Here is a 15536-nt window from a genome sequence, read left to right on the forward strand (position 1 = left end):
GAAAACTATATTTTCAAGTTAAAAATGGATTTTTTTAAGTTGTACGAGTTACCTTTAACTTAATAAAAATATATAATTTTAATATTAGTATGAGTGGCCAGTCCTTTAACAATAAGAAACAAGGATTTTGTTGAGTTGAATAGCAAAATAATTAGCACACATTAGTTTGAAACTTTAAGTACATACGTTTTGTACAAAAATAATAACAAACCCAAAGCAGCCATGTTTCTTTATGTTCTGTAAGAATGCTTAGTCTCGATCTTAGAGTGACGCGACAGTGGACTAAAGACATTCATGTTTAAAGCTGTTCTGTTTATACCTTGAATTGTTTGTGTAAGTACGTTCATTCTGTGTTTCTCTTAATGTTTTAACTTGAGTGTTATGTTAATTACAGGTGCCATAAGGATCACCAGATGTTTTAACGTAGATATGTTAATTATACGTGCATGGATAGCGTATTGTATTGCTTTGTGCTAAAACAAGCACATCCGGCTTGTAGAATGCTAACAGTTTTCAACTATTTCGGTGAAAAATTCGATAGTTTAATAACTTTCCAAAATAAAAAATAAACACAATAATTATAATTTTATAACGCTCTGTAAGTGAAGTCACCAGTGAGAAACAAGCTACTTTCGTAATTTATGTTAGATTATTAGAACCCGAAAAATATTTTAGGCTACTAAGATCGATAAATGTGTCTTAATTATATATTGGATTCGTAGGATTTGTTAAGCGGTAAATATAGGTAACAAGTAAAACAACTTTAATTTAAGATGTAACAAAATTTAAAAAAATGTAATGTAGTATTTTATTATAAATCTGAAATTGTGAGAAAACAAAAGAAACAGTGTTAAAACCCACTATTTTAATGGCAATGTCTAGAAATGGTGTAATTTCTTCTACTGGAGCCGTCTGATTGTTTTCCAACTTCGCTCGAGACATCGCTTCTTCAAACCACTCTATGGCATGCCCATAGTAGCCATTGTTGAACGCTTGCTTTCCGAGATACAAGCAATCTCTTGCTACGTTGAGAAATACGTACCACACATTTAAAAATACTGTAAACTAGACTAGAAATTCTAGGGGTATTATAGACAGAAACAACTAACTAGGACATATTTTGTAGCAAGTTTATATTTCAAAGATGTGAATGCACGTTGTGAAATATTTTAAAATCATCCGTATCAGTACCGCAAAGATACCAGCAAATACTAACGTATCTATAGTAACAGAATTAAGAGTTTTGGTTTGTTATGTTATAGCAATTTTAACGTATGCATCAACATTTTTTTACAATGTCATCAACTGTGAAACAGAGAACTGAAGCAGTTCTGTTGTGGTTCTTAAAGGATGTCTTGAAGGTACGTTGGAAAGTCAAACCTTAGATGAAGATATTTTGTCAAGAGATGATTACGGAAGGAAGTTACCGAACAGCATCAGAAAATGACAGTTGGAGTTTCTAGAACACGTTATTAGGAAAGAAGATATTGAAAGTTTTATCATAACTGTAAATAGTGAAGGAAGAAGAGATTGTGGAAGACAGAGAATGACTTGCGTCAAGAATTTATCTGAATGTATAAACGCATCGAACTCGGAAATTCTTTGTTCCTCAAGGAGAAGAGATCTGTGGAAGACCACGGTCACCACTATCTTTTATGGATATGGTACATGCATACAGAGAAAAGACCATGGTCCCCAATGTCCTCAATGGATATGATACATAGAGAGAGAGAGACCTGTAGGAGACAGTTGTCAACATTGTGCTATATGGATATGATACATACAGGGGGAGTGATCTGCGGGAAACCATGGTTCCCAATGTCCTCTATGGAAAAGGTACATAGAGAGGGAGAGATCTGTAGAAGACCGTGATCAACATTGTGCTATATGGATATGGTATACACACACACACATTAGTATCACAGGTAAACGTATGATGTCACAACTGGTAAGCTGTTTATACGTCTTAATTAAAAGTAAAGAAGTTCTTTTAACTTCCAGTCACCATGTGAAAAAGTACTTAAGTGCATTTAGTGTTATAGCTTTTGGAATAATGGTAACAAAATAGTGTGCTTCATAAATAACACATTTACTACCAATTGCAAAGAAATAATTAAAAATTGTGAACAAATTCTTTAAATCTTTTTTTTTCAATTTACATAGTTTTTAATTTCTAAAATTTTCTCTTTCGTTTTACTACTGTTATCATACGAATTATTAATATAAATAATGGATTTTAATATTAATGGAAGTTTGAATGATCAGTACTTACCTGTTAGTCTACTGACTGAATTTATACCTAATAATCTACCCTGTGCCATATCAGACGCATTAAGGTTGTAAGTATATTGAAGCCGAATCAGTGCAAGTGCTGCCCCCTGCAGGTCTTCATCATGTGGCATTAAATTCTCTTCCGAATGAATAATATCCTCCGCATCTAGAGAGACACAGAAAACAAACTAAGACTACAATATGTTTTTGATTTTCGTATAAACATAACATGAATGTGCTTTTTACCAGGGACAACTCTTGATTGTCATAATTCCTGACTACATGCTGTAGATTTGAGAATGTTTCAGATATTCAGGGAATAAATGTAATATTAAGTTAACCATAGAAACATGGTCATGTAATTAGGGAGCTCGACTCACAACTTAGGGTTCGTGAGTCCGAGTACATCGTCCCACAGAACATGCTAGCTTTTACAGGCGTGGGGAAGTTATAATATGATGGTAACTCGCACAATTTTTGGTTAAAGAATAGCCCAAGAATGAGCATTGACTAGTTGTCTCTCTTCTAGTCTCTCACTGCAATAATAGAGATGGTTAGCGTACATAGCCCTCGTGAAATTCAAACCGATCACCTGCCATATAAATAACAATACATGAAACTAACCCTAGATTTATTTTCGTACTTTTAAATTGTAGAGTTGATAATCTGACCACCTTGGTCATTTTATTAGATTGCACTAAAGTGTCTTCACTTGCTACACTAATATTACACGAATTTCATTCTAGTTTTAATTTCTTAATTCTAAATTCGCGGATAATTCGATCATCTAACTCTTTTCACTAAACTAGCTTGTTTCCCCACGAGGCCGCTTTATTGGTTAAAATAAGACAAGTCATTCAATATACTAGTGGATGTTTCTGTAGCTGCATCACTACTTATTTATTCTATAACGCAAAATTTAGTTTTAAATTTCCATAATAAATTGTTTTCTTTTCTTCAAATAATTTTGTCTTGTTTATTTGTTTGCTTTGAATTTTGCACAAAGCCACACGAGACCTATCTGTACTAGACGCCCCTAATTTAGCAGTGTAAAACCCACTGCCAACTTTTGGGCTACTCTTTTACCAACAAATAGCGGGATTGACTGTCAAGTTGAACGGTTGAAAGGGCGAGCATGTTTATTAGTGTGAGAGGAATTCGAACCAGTGACCCTCAACTTATAATTCGAGCGTCCTGCCTACAAATTTTTCTAATTTATTTATGCTTGGGAGCCCCAAACTTTGTTGGCTAAAAGGTTCCTAGTAATAATAATAATAGTAATAATAGTGGCACAACAGCATGTCTGCGGGATTCACACTGCTAAAAACTGGGTTTCGATACTCGTGGTGGGCAGAGCACAGATAGCTCATTGTATAGCTTTGCGCTTCATTACAAATAATCAATCAATCAATGTTAATAACAACAAAAGGAAATCCTTAATAACTGCAGGACTTTTTTTTTAGGCAGGATTAGAGTAAATTTATCTATGAGATCTTCCCCCCCCTTTTTTATTAGCTATATTTTTGTATCCCAGAAATACCAAGCATTAGGGCTCGCTTATTCCCGATTCAGTTTTATTACGTATCAGGGCCTCGACCCTCAAATTGAGATTTTTTTAGGCAGGATTAAAGTAAATTAACCTGTGAGAACTTGGGCGTGATCAAATACATCAGTAAAAAGTGTTTGATTCTTAGGTTCAAAACTGCAATTATATCTAAAATTGGTCGAGAGATGGCGGAGTTAATGAACTAAAAGTTTGTACTTGAAAAACAAAACAAACAAAAACAAACTCGCGCCGTAGTCACGTGCTTAGGATGCTTGATTCGCAATCTGAGGGTCGCGCGTTCGAATCCCCGTCACATCAAACATGCTCAACCTTTCAACCGTGGGAGCGTTATAATGTTCGGTCAATCCCACTATTCTTGGGTAAAAAAATAGCCCAAGAGTTAGTAGTGAGTGGTGATGACTAGCTGCCTTCCCTCTAGACTTACACTGGTAAATTAGGGGCGGCTAGTGCAGATAGCCCTTGTGTGGCTTTGCGCGAAATTCAAAACAAACCAAACCGAGCAAATGGGTGTTCTGTATTAACTTACGATTCCATTCGTTCTCAAGCATCATTCGACGAATACCGCTCCACTCAATAGCCAATCTCTTGATCATGTGGAACACATGTAAAGGATTTTCTATGAACTCGCTGTAGTCATCATGACTTCTCATGTTTGATATTGCATATGATAACCTGTAGTATTCCTTCAAATAGCTGCCCAAAAGATACAAGAAGAAAAACACCCCAAATAAATAGACGATTTTTTTCTTATAAAGAACAACTACTTATTATCTTGTAGTGAACGGCCAGTTAGCTTACTTTGTAACACTCCGTTTTATACTTATGTATACATTAATTAAAATCTACTTATTGCTAGATATGAGAAATATTTAAACTTAAACAGAAATGAAGTTTATGAACTCAAAACTTTTAAGATAAATTACGGACGTTTTCGGCCATTGATACTGAATATATGATTATTTGTTTATGGATTAATTTAGGCATATCAAGAATTCCTTCATAGGTTCTGAAACGCTCATGTCTGCAGTTAATATCACGTGATCACACCCCTACTAACTGTCACATGATAGTTCTGTGTGTCCTCGCAATACACTATAAAGTAACAGTTTTTGCTTATTTTAGGGTTTGTATGCTGTGCTAGGCTAAACCAACGAGAAGATTAACCTGACATCAGCTTAAATTATAAAGTCAGGACTTGTTGGACTTTTATGTGATTTTTTTAACATTTACGTGATAAGTTATCTAAGTAGCTTATAAGTTGTAAATTACAGAAATGGAAGATCGAATTTCGTTACCTATACATGGAACAAGTATAATATATATGTAACTAAATTACGTTGTTTAGAAAATTCAGAAAATAGCCATTTATTTATCTGTTAGAAAACAGTATCAAACAGTTTAGTAAGTAATAATAATTATGCAATTATTTTTACGTTTTTAAATAATCTAACTTCGTCTCCATTGTTTTCAAAACTTCATCCAACACTCGCGCCATCTGACGTTCGAGCAGGAGTACATGTTGTAAGTTTTCAGTAGAGGCAAATAAGTCGGCCTGTATCCTAGCAACACTACCAACGAAGATCAGAATTGTCACCAGGTGGAATTTCATCTCGTTTAATACATCCGCAATGCTGTAAGAAACAAAAAAGAAAAATAAGAAAAATGTGGAATTTATTTGATTATTTACGAGTCTAGTAAATTGGAAAAAAAAAAAAGGTTCTAAATAAATGTAATGTTTGTTAGAAAAATGTGGTAATATGAAACTATTAGATCCATTTCCCTGACGTATTGGGTAGTAATTTTGCATTACAAATACATAATAGTTAGAGAAGCGTTGATAAATGACTTATACTTCTCTATTATGTAAATATATACTTCATTATTAGGCTTAGGATACTTCTGTTGTTGGTGTCTTTGACTTGTTGGCGATAAATTCGATAAAATTAAATGAACAGCATTCACTCACTTGTTTACAAAATGGTACATGTATTTGGAATTAGTTAAACGTATCAAAACAAATTCTTAACACAATGGATTATCACAGACGCATAATAAACACTATCTGATTCTCCTTTTCTTATCAAAAATCCACTTAGGCGTGTTTAGTTGATTTAGAATTTTAAGGCCCGACATGGCCAGGTGGTTAGGGCGCTCGATTCGCGAGTTGAGGGTTGCGGGTTTGAATTCGTATCACACCAAATATGCTGGCCCTTTCAGCTGTGGGGGGAAGCATTATAATGTTACGGCCAATCCCACTATTGGTTGGTAAAAGAGTAGCCCAAGTGTTAGCGCTTGGTGGTGATGACAAGCTGCCTTCCTCTTAGTCTTACACTACTAAATTAGAAACTGCTAGTGCAGAGAGCCCTCGTGTAGCTTTGCGCGAAACTCCAAACAAACCAAACCAAATTAGAATTTCATTTGACAAATCGAACTGTTTTTCTCTATTACTATCGCCAAACTATCTGAGCTTACGTTTCGTCGAGTTGCTACGGTTGTATCATATACTTCTAAAATTGTGTGCTGTTTTTTCCGTATTTAGGCCTACTGCCAATAAAAGTCTACTTTTGTCAAAGTCCACGTAGACAAGTTCAATTACTTTAGAACTTGACGAAACCAACTATACTTCTTATTTATTTCAACACTGTTAATCTCACTCTAATACATATCAACCGTTAGGCCTTCATTCTCTGTCCGAAGGTTTCTTTAACGTACCTTTATTATCTTTCTCGTCTGCTCTGTCTTTATCTACTTTTCCTGCTCATCCCACACTATTTATACGTTTATTAATAAATCGTCTGCTCTATATATTCTCCACATCATTGAGTTACAAACACAACTCCCAATAATCGTCTGTTTTAAACTCTCTTGTAATAAAAAAATAAGCAATCATACAGTATTCACTGGTAAAATTAATTAATTAAATATATCTACATTAAACATAATTTTATATCATGACAACATTGTTGTGAGTTTTCTTAAGTAAATATAATACTTGTTAGAAAAAAGTAATAATATGAAACTGTTACCTCCATATTTGTGACGTACGGAGTAATACATTTGTATTGTAAATTGATTTGTTTGGTTTGTTTTGAATTTTGCCTAAAGCCACACGAGGACTATCTGTGCTAGCCGTCCCTAATTTAGCAGTGTAAGACTAGAGGCCGAGAGGGCATTATAACGTGACAGTCAGTCCCACTTTTCGTTGGTAAAAGAGTAGCCTAAGAGTTGGCTGTGGGTGGTGATGACTAGCTGACTTCCCTGTTGTCTTACACTGCTAAATTATGGAGGCTAGCACAGATAGCCCTCGTGTAGCTTTGCGCGAAATTAAAAAATAAACAAACAAACAAAAATGCATTAAAACATCCAATCATAACCAGTGAAAAGTGTGACTATATATTCCCGCCTAGTAACCAAGTACATGTAATGTTTAAAATATCGCCACATAAACGGATCATAATACAAAAGCCCAAGAATCGTTTCTGAATGTTTGATTTTATACGATATAACAGAGACACACACATAAAAAGTCTAATAATATAGGGTTGATTGGATCGATAGATCAAAATCATAGTATTGTCATGTATCTTCTAAATAACACTATGTAACAGAATTTTTACTTTTTCTTGTTCCTGGACAGAAAGTATTATTTCCCAATTGCTTATGCCTAAAGTAAATGGAAAAGACTTATTTTTCTCTTCAAACTTTGCTTTTGTGACCTGAGAACGTTTAACGGAAACACGATGAGAGACTATATTTGGGGTCTGATACGTGAAAGTGATTTACATTACAGTCGCAAATCATGAGAAGCTACTCACTTCTAAACATTTTTGTATAACTTTAGTATAAATACATGTAAATCTTGATTCATATGTTGTTTTATTCAGACCTTACGTAAATGAAAATGTGCAAACTTCCCTGTTTTTACATAGAAAATAGGTTAATTTCTAAATTTCATTATCCAGGTCACAAAAGCAAGTTTGAAGGGAATAATGGCCATTTTCTGTACTTTTACAACATAAGCAATTAAGAAATAACACATACTATCACGGAACAAAAACGGATAGAAAAAATGCATATCTTATGGAATTTCATTTGCCTTCCTTTTCCTTTCTTGGGAATGGAACCTATAATGTTGTACTTGATATACGACTATGTTCATATATGGTTATAAAACAAACAACTCTCTAACTTGAAGATAGCTGGACAGAGTAAACTGTGCCAATAGAATAACGGTTAATAAGAGACAGTACGCTGCTTCATTTACCTACTGCAATGTCATTAATCAGCTTTACTTATCGATATGTCATCTCAGGGTACGAGACTTTGTTATCACATTACACTTTATTCACATACGGAAATCTAGCCCTATAAACAGTGTTTTAAAACTGGTTTTATTTATCTATAAGTATTTAAGAAGATACGTTAATTCAGGATACTTGTGCTTCCTACTAATTAAGCGAAGACTAACCAAAGTAATTATAAACACATCCACACCGTCCAAGTGAATTAACAAACCCAAACAGGGTTAGATTAAAACTGGTTACAACACGACCTACATCAATACCGTTTAATTTATTCGAAAGTGCGCATTTTATCTCGTTGGGGCCCGGCATGGCCAAGGGTGTTAAGGCGTTCGACTCGTAATTCGAGGGTCGCGGGTTCAAATCCCGATCGCACCAAACATGCTCGCACTCCCAGCCGTGGGGGCGTTATAATGTGACGGTCAATCTCACTATTCGTTGGTAGAAAAGTAGCCCAAGAGTTTTCGGTGGGTGGTGATGACGTCCCTAATTTAACAGTGTAAGACTAGAGGAAAGGCAGCTATTCTTCATCACTCACCACCAACTTTTGAGCTACTCTTTTATCAACGAATAGTGGAATTGACTATCACATTATAACGGCCCCAACGGTAAGTGTCTGTGACTCGTTGGCGATAAATTTCAACAACAAACGGACAGATATTTAATATTCTCTTGCATTAAAATAATATATTCAAAATAAGTCAAACGTTACACTATTGGTTATCATAGTTTTATCTAGTGCTTTAAGTAATTGTATATTTTTCCGGCCAAGTTCACAGAAGTGGATTAAATTACTTTAGAAAACTCTTTGATAACACAAGTTATTCTTCTCTTTCTCTGTTATTACGACACAAGCTGTGATGCTCACTTTAGAAATCGTCTGTTAAGTCGAAAATGATACGCAGTCTAACTTCACTTTTATTTTCACTGAATTATGACATCATAACTTTGTCGCATATGCATATATATATAAATATATACATACATACATTTATATGGTGCAAAATTGAGACTTAATACTTTCTATACAATACGAAATGTTATGATGTAACAACACTCAATTGAACAACGAGAAAAACTTACAAGGTTCAAATTACATGATGTCAATTCACTACAGTTGAACTACATAACAAACGATTTGTATATAATTACGTAAGCAAACCTACAATAAATTAACGCTTCTAACAATACAAACTTTAACAATTATGCTTTATAACTGTCTAATTCGTAACTCTCGTAATAAGTTTAAATGAAACCTTTTTGTTATATTATAACACTTATACACAACAAATGATTGAAGTGGGATTCATTAAAACATTATAACGCTCCAACGGCCGAAAGAATGAGCAGGTTTAATGCAACAGGAAATGGAAACTGTGGCACCCACATAGTGAGTCGAGCGCCCTCACCACTAGTCCATACTAGGTGTGCAGATAAGTGTCGGATATTCACGAAATAAGGCCCCTCACTCACGAAAAGCCTTAGCTACTGATTTCACACAAGGCTAAGGTTTTCAATAACGACATGTTGAATGGGTGAATAAAGAAAATCCGATTAGTTGTTACTGATGTTATGATTGCGGTGGGTTTTGTAATGTGTAACGTAAGTCTGGGAAATTAAATATTACACGCTGCAAGTAGTGTCTATTGCAGAGATTTACTCTGAGTAATGGATTCCAGATTGATAAGTTCTGTGCTTTTATAAAGACTGAGATTTTGTTTTCAATCTTCCCTTTTGTTAGATGTTTCTGATTAACCTGCTGTAACAATTTCTGTGTTTATATTATTGAATTAGCGTCGTTGATGTAAACAACCTTGTTTTCCTTTTGCTATAAATCCACAAAACGGATTATTTGCCCTCTCTTTACGGCTGGGAACCGAACCCCGGATTTTAGGGTTGGAAACGTGCCGCCAGCGCATCGAGAGAAGCTACACAGGACATTTTACAGCATGTCGGACAATTTCTACCATCACACTGTTGGATTAGAGTTTGTGGTTGTGATTACGCTGTTAGACCAGAAAGCCGTGGCTGTGATAACATGGTTCGATTACAGTACCAGGAACATAATATTACGTCAGGTGAATATTTGGGCATCTGCCATAGAGTCTACGGCTACGTTTGTAGCATCGATATATAATACTATGAAAGATAAAGTTTGGAACTACGTTTTTAAATTTAAAACACTCAACAATTTGTATTTTACTGTATTTATTTCCAAAGCTAACATTTGCAAATATTTAACTAAGTGTAAACACTATCTATATAATTAGATATATGTCTGTCCATATAACTTTATGGATATATATATATACAAATATATATATATGACTATTTGTTTCTCTGTATTTCTGTATATACATCTGTTTATTTTTCTGGTCTGGTTGTCTGTTCATCTATTCGTCCTAATTTTCTTTCTTATTGATAAAGTTTTTGTTTCGTTCAGGAAGTTTTCATGCTCTCAAACCAGGAAACTTTTCAATTATGTATATAAACAAAACATATTAGAAGAAAAACAACAAATCTTTTAACTATCATCCGGGTTAGCAACTGACGTCATCCTTGTGCCGTAAGTTCAGTCTGGTCGGGATGAGGTTATCCGTTTAGTAGTACTTATTTAGCTAGAATTGTATGTACAAACTGTGATACAGTTTTTATTTAGCACTGTAAAAATGTATTTCCTTAAGTACTAGAATAGCATTTGCCATATTCTCAGACAGTCAGGTCGTATGTATGTTATCAGGCATACGCGACAGCGGATTGAAATGTTTTTTTGGAAGAGGGGCTAATTCGATTTTATGGATTAGAATTTTGGGAAATTATAACAACACGCATGTTTGTTTATGGTCTATCGTAAATATACAGACATTGATACAAATAAAAAGACATTGTTTCCCATTCACGTATACTGAGTTTTTTATTATGATGGGTATAAACTGTTTCAAACTAAATTTTATTTCGACTATCGTCGACTGATTGGTTTGAATTTCACGCAAAGCTACAAGAGGACTATATGTTCTAGCCGTTCCTAACTTAAAACTGAAAGACTACAGAGAAGGCAGCTGGTCATCAAAACCCACTGCAAACTCTTGGGCCACTCTTTTATCAACAAATAATGGGATTGATCGTGACATAATAACGCTCTCACTGTTGAAAGGGCTATCACGTTTGGTGGGACAGGGATTCGAGCCTCAGATTGCGAGTCGAGCGCCCATAACCATCTGGCCATGCCGGTCCTCGACGAACATTGTTCCTGTGAGTAAGTTTTGTTTGAAATTTGTATAAATACACACTGGTTTTATGTATTCCAGCAACATAAGATCGCTTCTTATGTACTCTCATTCATTCAAATAGCCTCACGGTGGATTACAGCATTACAATCCCGTTGTAGAAAGAGCGTAGACATAGCCCATTACATAGCTTGGAGCTAAGAAAAACAAACAACTTGATTCACATAATTCTTAATGATCAGTACAGATAAGTTTCTTTGTTTTTTTAAAGTTAGGCGATTACGGACCTAACCCTGGTTGTCCGGTATAAAGATACAAACAGGAGGTTAGAAATAGAAAAAGACTGAAACGTTCAGCTTCTAAGCAACGAGTAGGATCTAGTTTAGGCTAGGAATACAGTATGTTGAACAGGTGATGCTAAGATTAATATGTTTTAACAAGTTTCAGGCCTGTAGTCAGGTTACTGTGGTGAGCGATATAGGACCTGTTGCTGCTAGCGTCTAAGTAAAGGTTGTTAAAAAGTGACATTTTTCCTTCAACTAAATAGAGGTCAGAACGTTAGAATCCCGGAAGAACAGGACTCGACCGGCCAACGTGTTTCTGTCTGCTTTTCGAAAATGTAGGTCACTCACGAGCGGGTAGTTGTTTCTCAGTTGTTATTATTTTTTTTTTACCTGAGAGCGTAGGTGGCGTAAAGGTAATGATATAAAAAGAGGTAAAACATGGGCTCATTTTGTAGACAGATCTAAAGAAGTTCACGATCGTTATGGAAATAAGTGCTGTCGTTACTTTGTTTCGATTTCGGAACTTAAAAAAACAACTACTGTTACATTAGATGTGTTTCACTTTAATTTAATGGAAAATATTTATTGCATATAAAAAACAAATATTAAAAGTAACTCTCATTTTGATTGTTTGTTTTTTGAATTTCTTGCGCAAAGATACAAGAGGGCTATCTGCGCTGGCCATACCAGTTTAGCAGTGTAAGACTAGAGGGAAGGCGGCTAGTCATCATTACCACCCGCCAACTCTTGGGCTACTCTTTCACCAATTACTAGTGGGATTGAAAGTCACATTATTGTACTTCAGTGGCTGAAAGGGATAGCATGTTTGGTTTGGTGAGGATAAGATTCGAACCCACGACCTTCAGATTGCGAGTCGAGTTCCCTAACCACCTGAACATTCCGGGCAAAAAGTAATTATTAAGATTTTTTTAATTACTTTTAACATTTTATTTGTAACAGACATCGAACCAATAACGTTAGGGTTATAAGCTCTCAAGCTTACCCCCGAGAAATTGTAGGACAACTAGTACGAGTGTGTGTGTGTGTGTTTTTCGTATAGCACAGCCACAAAGGGCTATCTGCTCAGCCCACCGAGGGGAATCGAACCCATGATTTTAGCGTTGTAAATCCGGAGACATTCCGCTGTACTCGCGGGGAGCAACTAATACGAACCAGAATTAATTTGTTTCACTTGAAATGAACCTAAAGAGGGCATCTTAGATCGTTTGCTAACAAAGTCTTAGAATCTGTCGAACGTTATACAAATAATAAAAACTAAAGTTTCACCGATTTTATTTCTTTCGAGCCCTAAACGCTGAATTCTAAGTATTAGTAATAATACGTGATAAGTTTATTATTACCTCGGTTTGGATTAGAAACCAGGGATTCTAGAACACAGAACGAGTGCAGTAGCATATAATTAAAATTACCCCACACATATATTTTGTAACTTTACAAAAATGTATTACTAGAAGATCTTAATAATATAATAATTGTGGTCTTATCTCAACACGTCTAATTTCATTAGATGCTCATAAAACATTTGTATGATGCATGCATGATTTGTGATCTAGTTTATTGAGCATGTTATATGAGGCGTAACCAACAAATGCGTTACTTTAAGATATATTAGCTGGGAATACCTGTTAAGTAAGAAACAACCGCTCAAAGACGTTAGATAATGTTCTCCTTCCTTCTTTCCCTTGTTGCCCGGCATGGCCAGATGGTTAAGGCACTTGACACGCAATCCGTAGATCGGAGGTTCGAATCCCCCTCACATCAAACCTGCTCGCCCTCTCAGATGTGGGGGCGTTATAATGTGACGGTCAATCCCCTATTCGTTGGTAAAAGAGTAGCCCAAGAGTTGGTGGTGGGTGGTGATGACTAGCTGCCTTCCCTCTAGTCTCACACTACTAAATTAGGGACGGCTAGCGCAGATAGCTCTCGTGTAGCTTTGCGCGAAGTTCAAAATAAAATAATAAATTCTCTCTAGTAAATCACCACTAAATTAAGGACGGCTAGAACAGAGAGTCCTGATGCAATTTTGCGCGAAACTTAAAACAAGCAAACTTAATTTAAAATGAGTTTTGATGAATTCGCTTAAACTTTTTGATCAAACTGAAGTGAAGAAACATTTTAAAGTAATTTTTCACGATGGTTTTGGAAAAAAAAAAAGTTTCGTTCTATACTTCATCACAAAATAATAAAATATTTTTGCATGAAACGTAATCACAATCCTAGCAGTTAAACATACATGGTACTTGAAAAAACTTCAACAAAAGCAAATTGATTTAACAATTGGTTATTAATCAGGCACTTCGAGATTTACGACAGTACAGAAGTTTTGATTTAATAATTGTATTCTACTTATTTCCTGACACAAACATTACAAGTAAAATAAGTATATAACGGCCCCCCTCCAGTTCAGCGGTAAGTCTACGGATTTACTATGCTACAATTAGTGGTTCGATTCCTCTCGGTGGGCTCTGCAGATAGCCCGATGTGGCTGTGCTATAAGAAAAAAACACACACACACAAGTATATAACAAGCACAACTGTATTTACTAGAATTTATTGCAGTATAGAATATTTTATAGAGGGAGCATTAACACATATTTTTAAATAATTTTTTTCATAACAAAAAATGTCCGCCATTAAAGCTTGTAATAAACACAATGTATTTAATCTAAAATGTATAACATTGACAATTTTCCCACTTGTTTTTACAATCGTCATTAGAGATATTATGAAAACTGATTTTATAAATGATCATGACAGAAATAAATTTTGAAATAATGAAAAAAAGGTTCAAAATAACTAAAACCACACGTTTAAAACAAAACATTATATTAATGTGCAAACTCTCTGGCAAAAGCCCTTCGTCAGGCAGTTTGTAAGCCGTTATACAAGGAAAAAAATAGGCTTAAACAAATTATGTATAGTTTTCATAATTCTTGTTTTGTACGTTAACGTAAACCTGAACGTTTCATTTTCCAGAGTTATTAGTTTATTCAACATTACCACGAACTGGCCCATATAAATCACACAATTGACACAGCCAAGACAAAATATAAGCAACTTTCCTCATCACGAACGTGTAAACTCCACTAAAACCCAAACACTTTAACACATTAAAATTTGAGTTCCTGAACTTTCACACTTGTAACCTTGTTCTACTCGATCGCATAATTAACATTGTCGATAGGTGGATATAAATAAACAAACCTGACTGTAGATCTTTCTATTTTCGTGTATTACAACTAAGGCAGTTCAGTTGACCGGCGAACATTCACTCTTAAATAAAAGGAGCCTTCAGAATAACTTAAAACTTGTGACTTACCAACTGTAGACAGATGTCACTAATATCAAACCAGTAAATAAACTGCAACTCTTGGTAGCACTGAGTATGAGAAATATGCTGTTGCTACACAAACACGTACTTTACTGAAAACAGCCGGGAAGAGAATAACCTGAGAAAGCCCCAAGGGTTACAGAAGATGTCCTCGTGACGATTTATCTTTTTTAAACTTAACCAATAAGATGAAAGCATGGACACCCTGTGTGAAAGAACAAGTAGGTAAAAAGGTATTTAACCTACATAAGCAAACTTCTTCAAGCTGCATTAGAATTCTCTTCTTTGACACGCGGGTCACTTCTACAAAGTATAGTCAGGTTCATAAAATGTAGTCGAGAAAACTACATGAGTAGGTGAAAACTAGAGATACAAGAGTTAGTTTGATTTCGATTATTAATAATGTTTTGGATTTTGCTTTACAAAATTGTGAACCCGACAACTGGAACAACATCCAAATGTGTGGGTTAAAGAAAGATGTGTTTGTTGCTTTCCCAAGCTACGTGCTGAGTGCGTGTTAAACTAACTATAAAC

General features: G+C 35.1%; 1 protein-coding gene across 2 annotated transcripts in view; it reads right to left on the bottom strand.

Moving 5' to 3' along the window:
- The window catches only part of LOC143228917 (prolyl 4-hydroxylase subunit alpha-1-like), a 35009-nt gene extending 19819 nt beyond the window's left edge, over positions 1–15190 (bottom strand). The window contains exons 1-5 of one of the 2 annotated variants that reach the window (XM_076460370.1): positions 14876–15190; positions 5272–5469; positions 4365–4531; positions 2273–2437; positions 862–1022 (exon numbers count right to left, since the gene is read on the bottom strand). In XM_076460370.1, the coding sequence (XP_076316485.1) occupies positions 862–1022; positions 2273–2437; positions 4365–4531; positions 5272–5447 (669 nt within the window). In that variant the 5' untranslated portion in view covers positions 5448–5469; positions 14876–15190. The remainder of the gene's footprint in view (positions 1–861; positions 1023–2272; positions 2438–4364; positions 4532–5271; positions 5470–14875) is intronic. The other variant, XM_076460369.1, reaches the window with a different exon arrangement.
- Between the last annotated feature and the right edge of the window lie 346 nt (positions 15191–15536).

Source organism: Tachypleus tridentatus, chromosome 10 (genome assembly GCF_004210375.1).
Source record: "Tachypleus tridentatus isolate NWPU-2018 chromosome 10, ASM421037v1, whole genome shotgun sequence".
Lineage (NCBI taxonomy): Eukaryota > Metazoa > Arthropoda > Merostomata > Xiphosura > Limulidae > Tachypleus > Tachypleus tridentatus.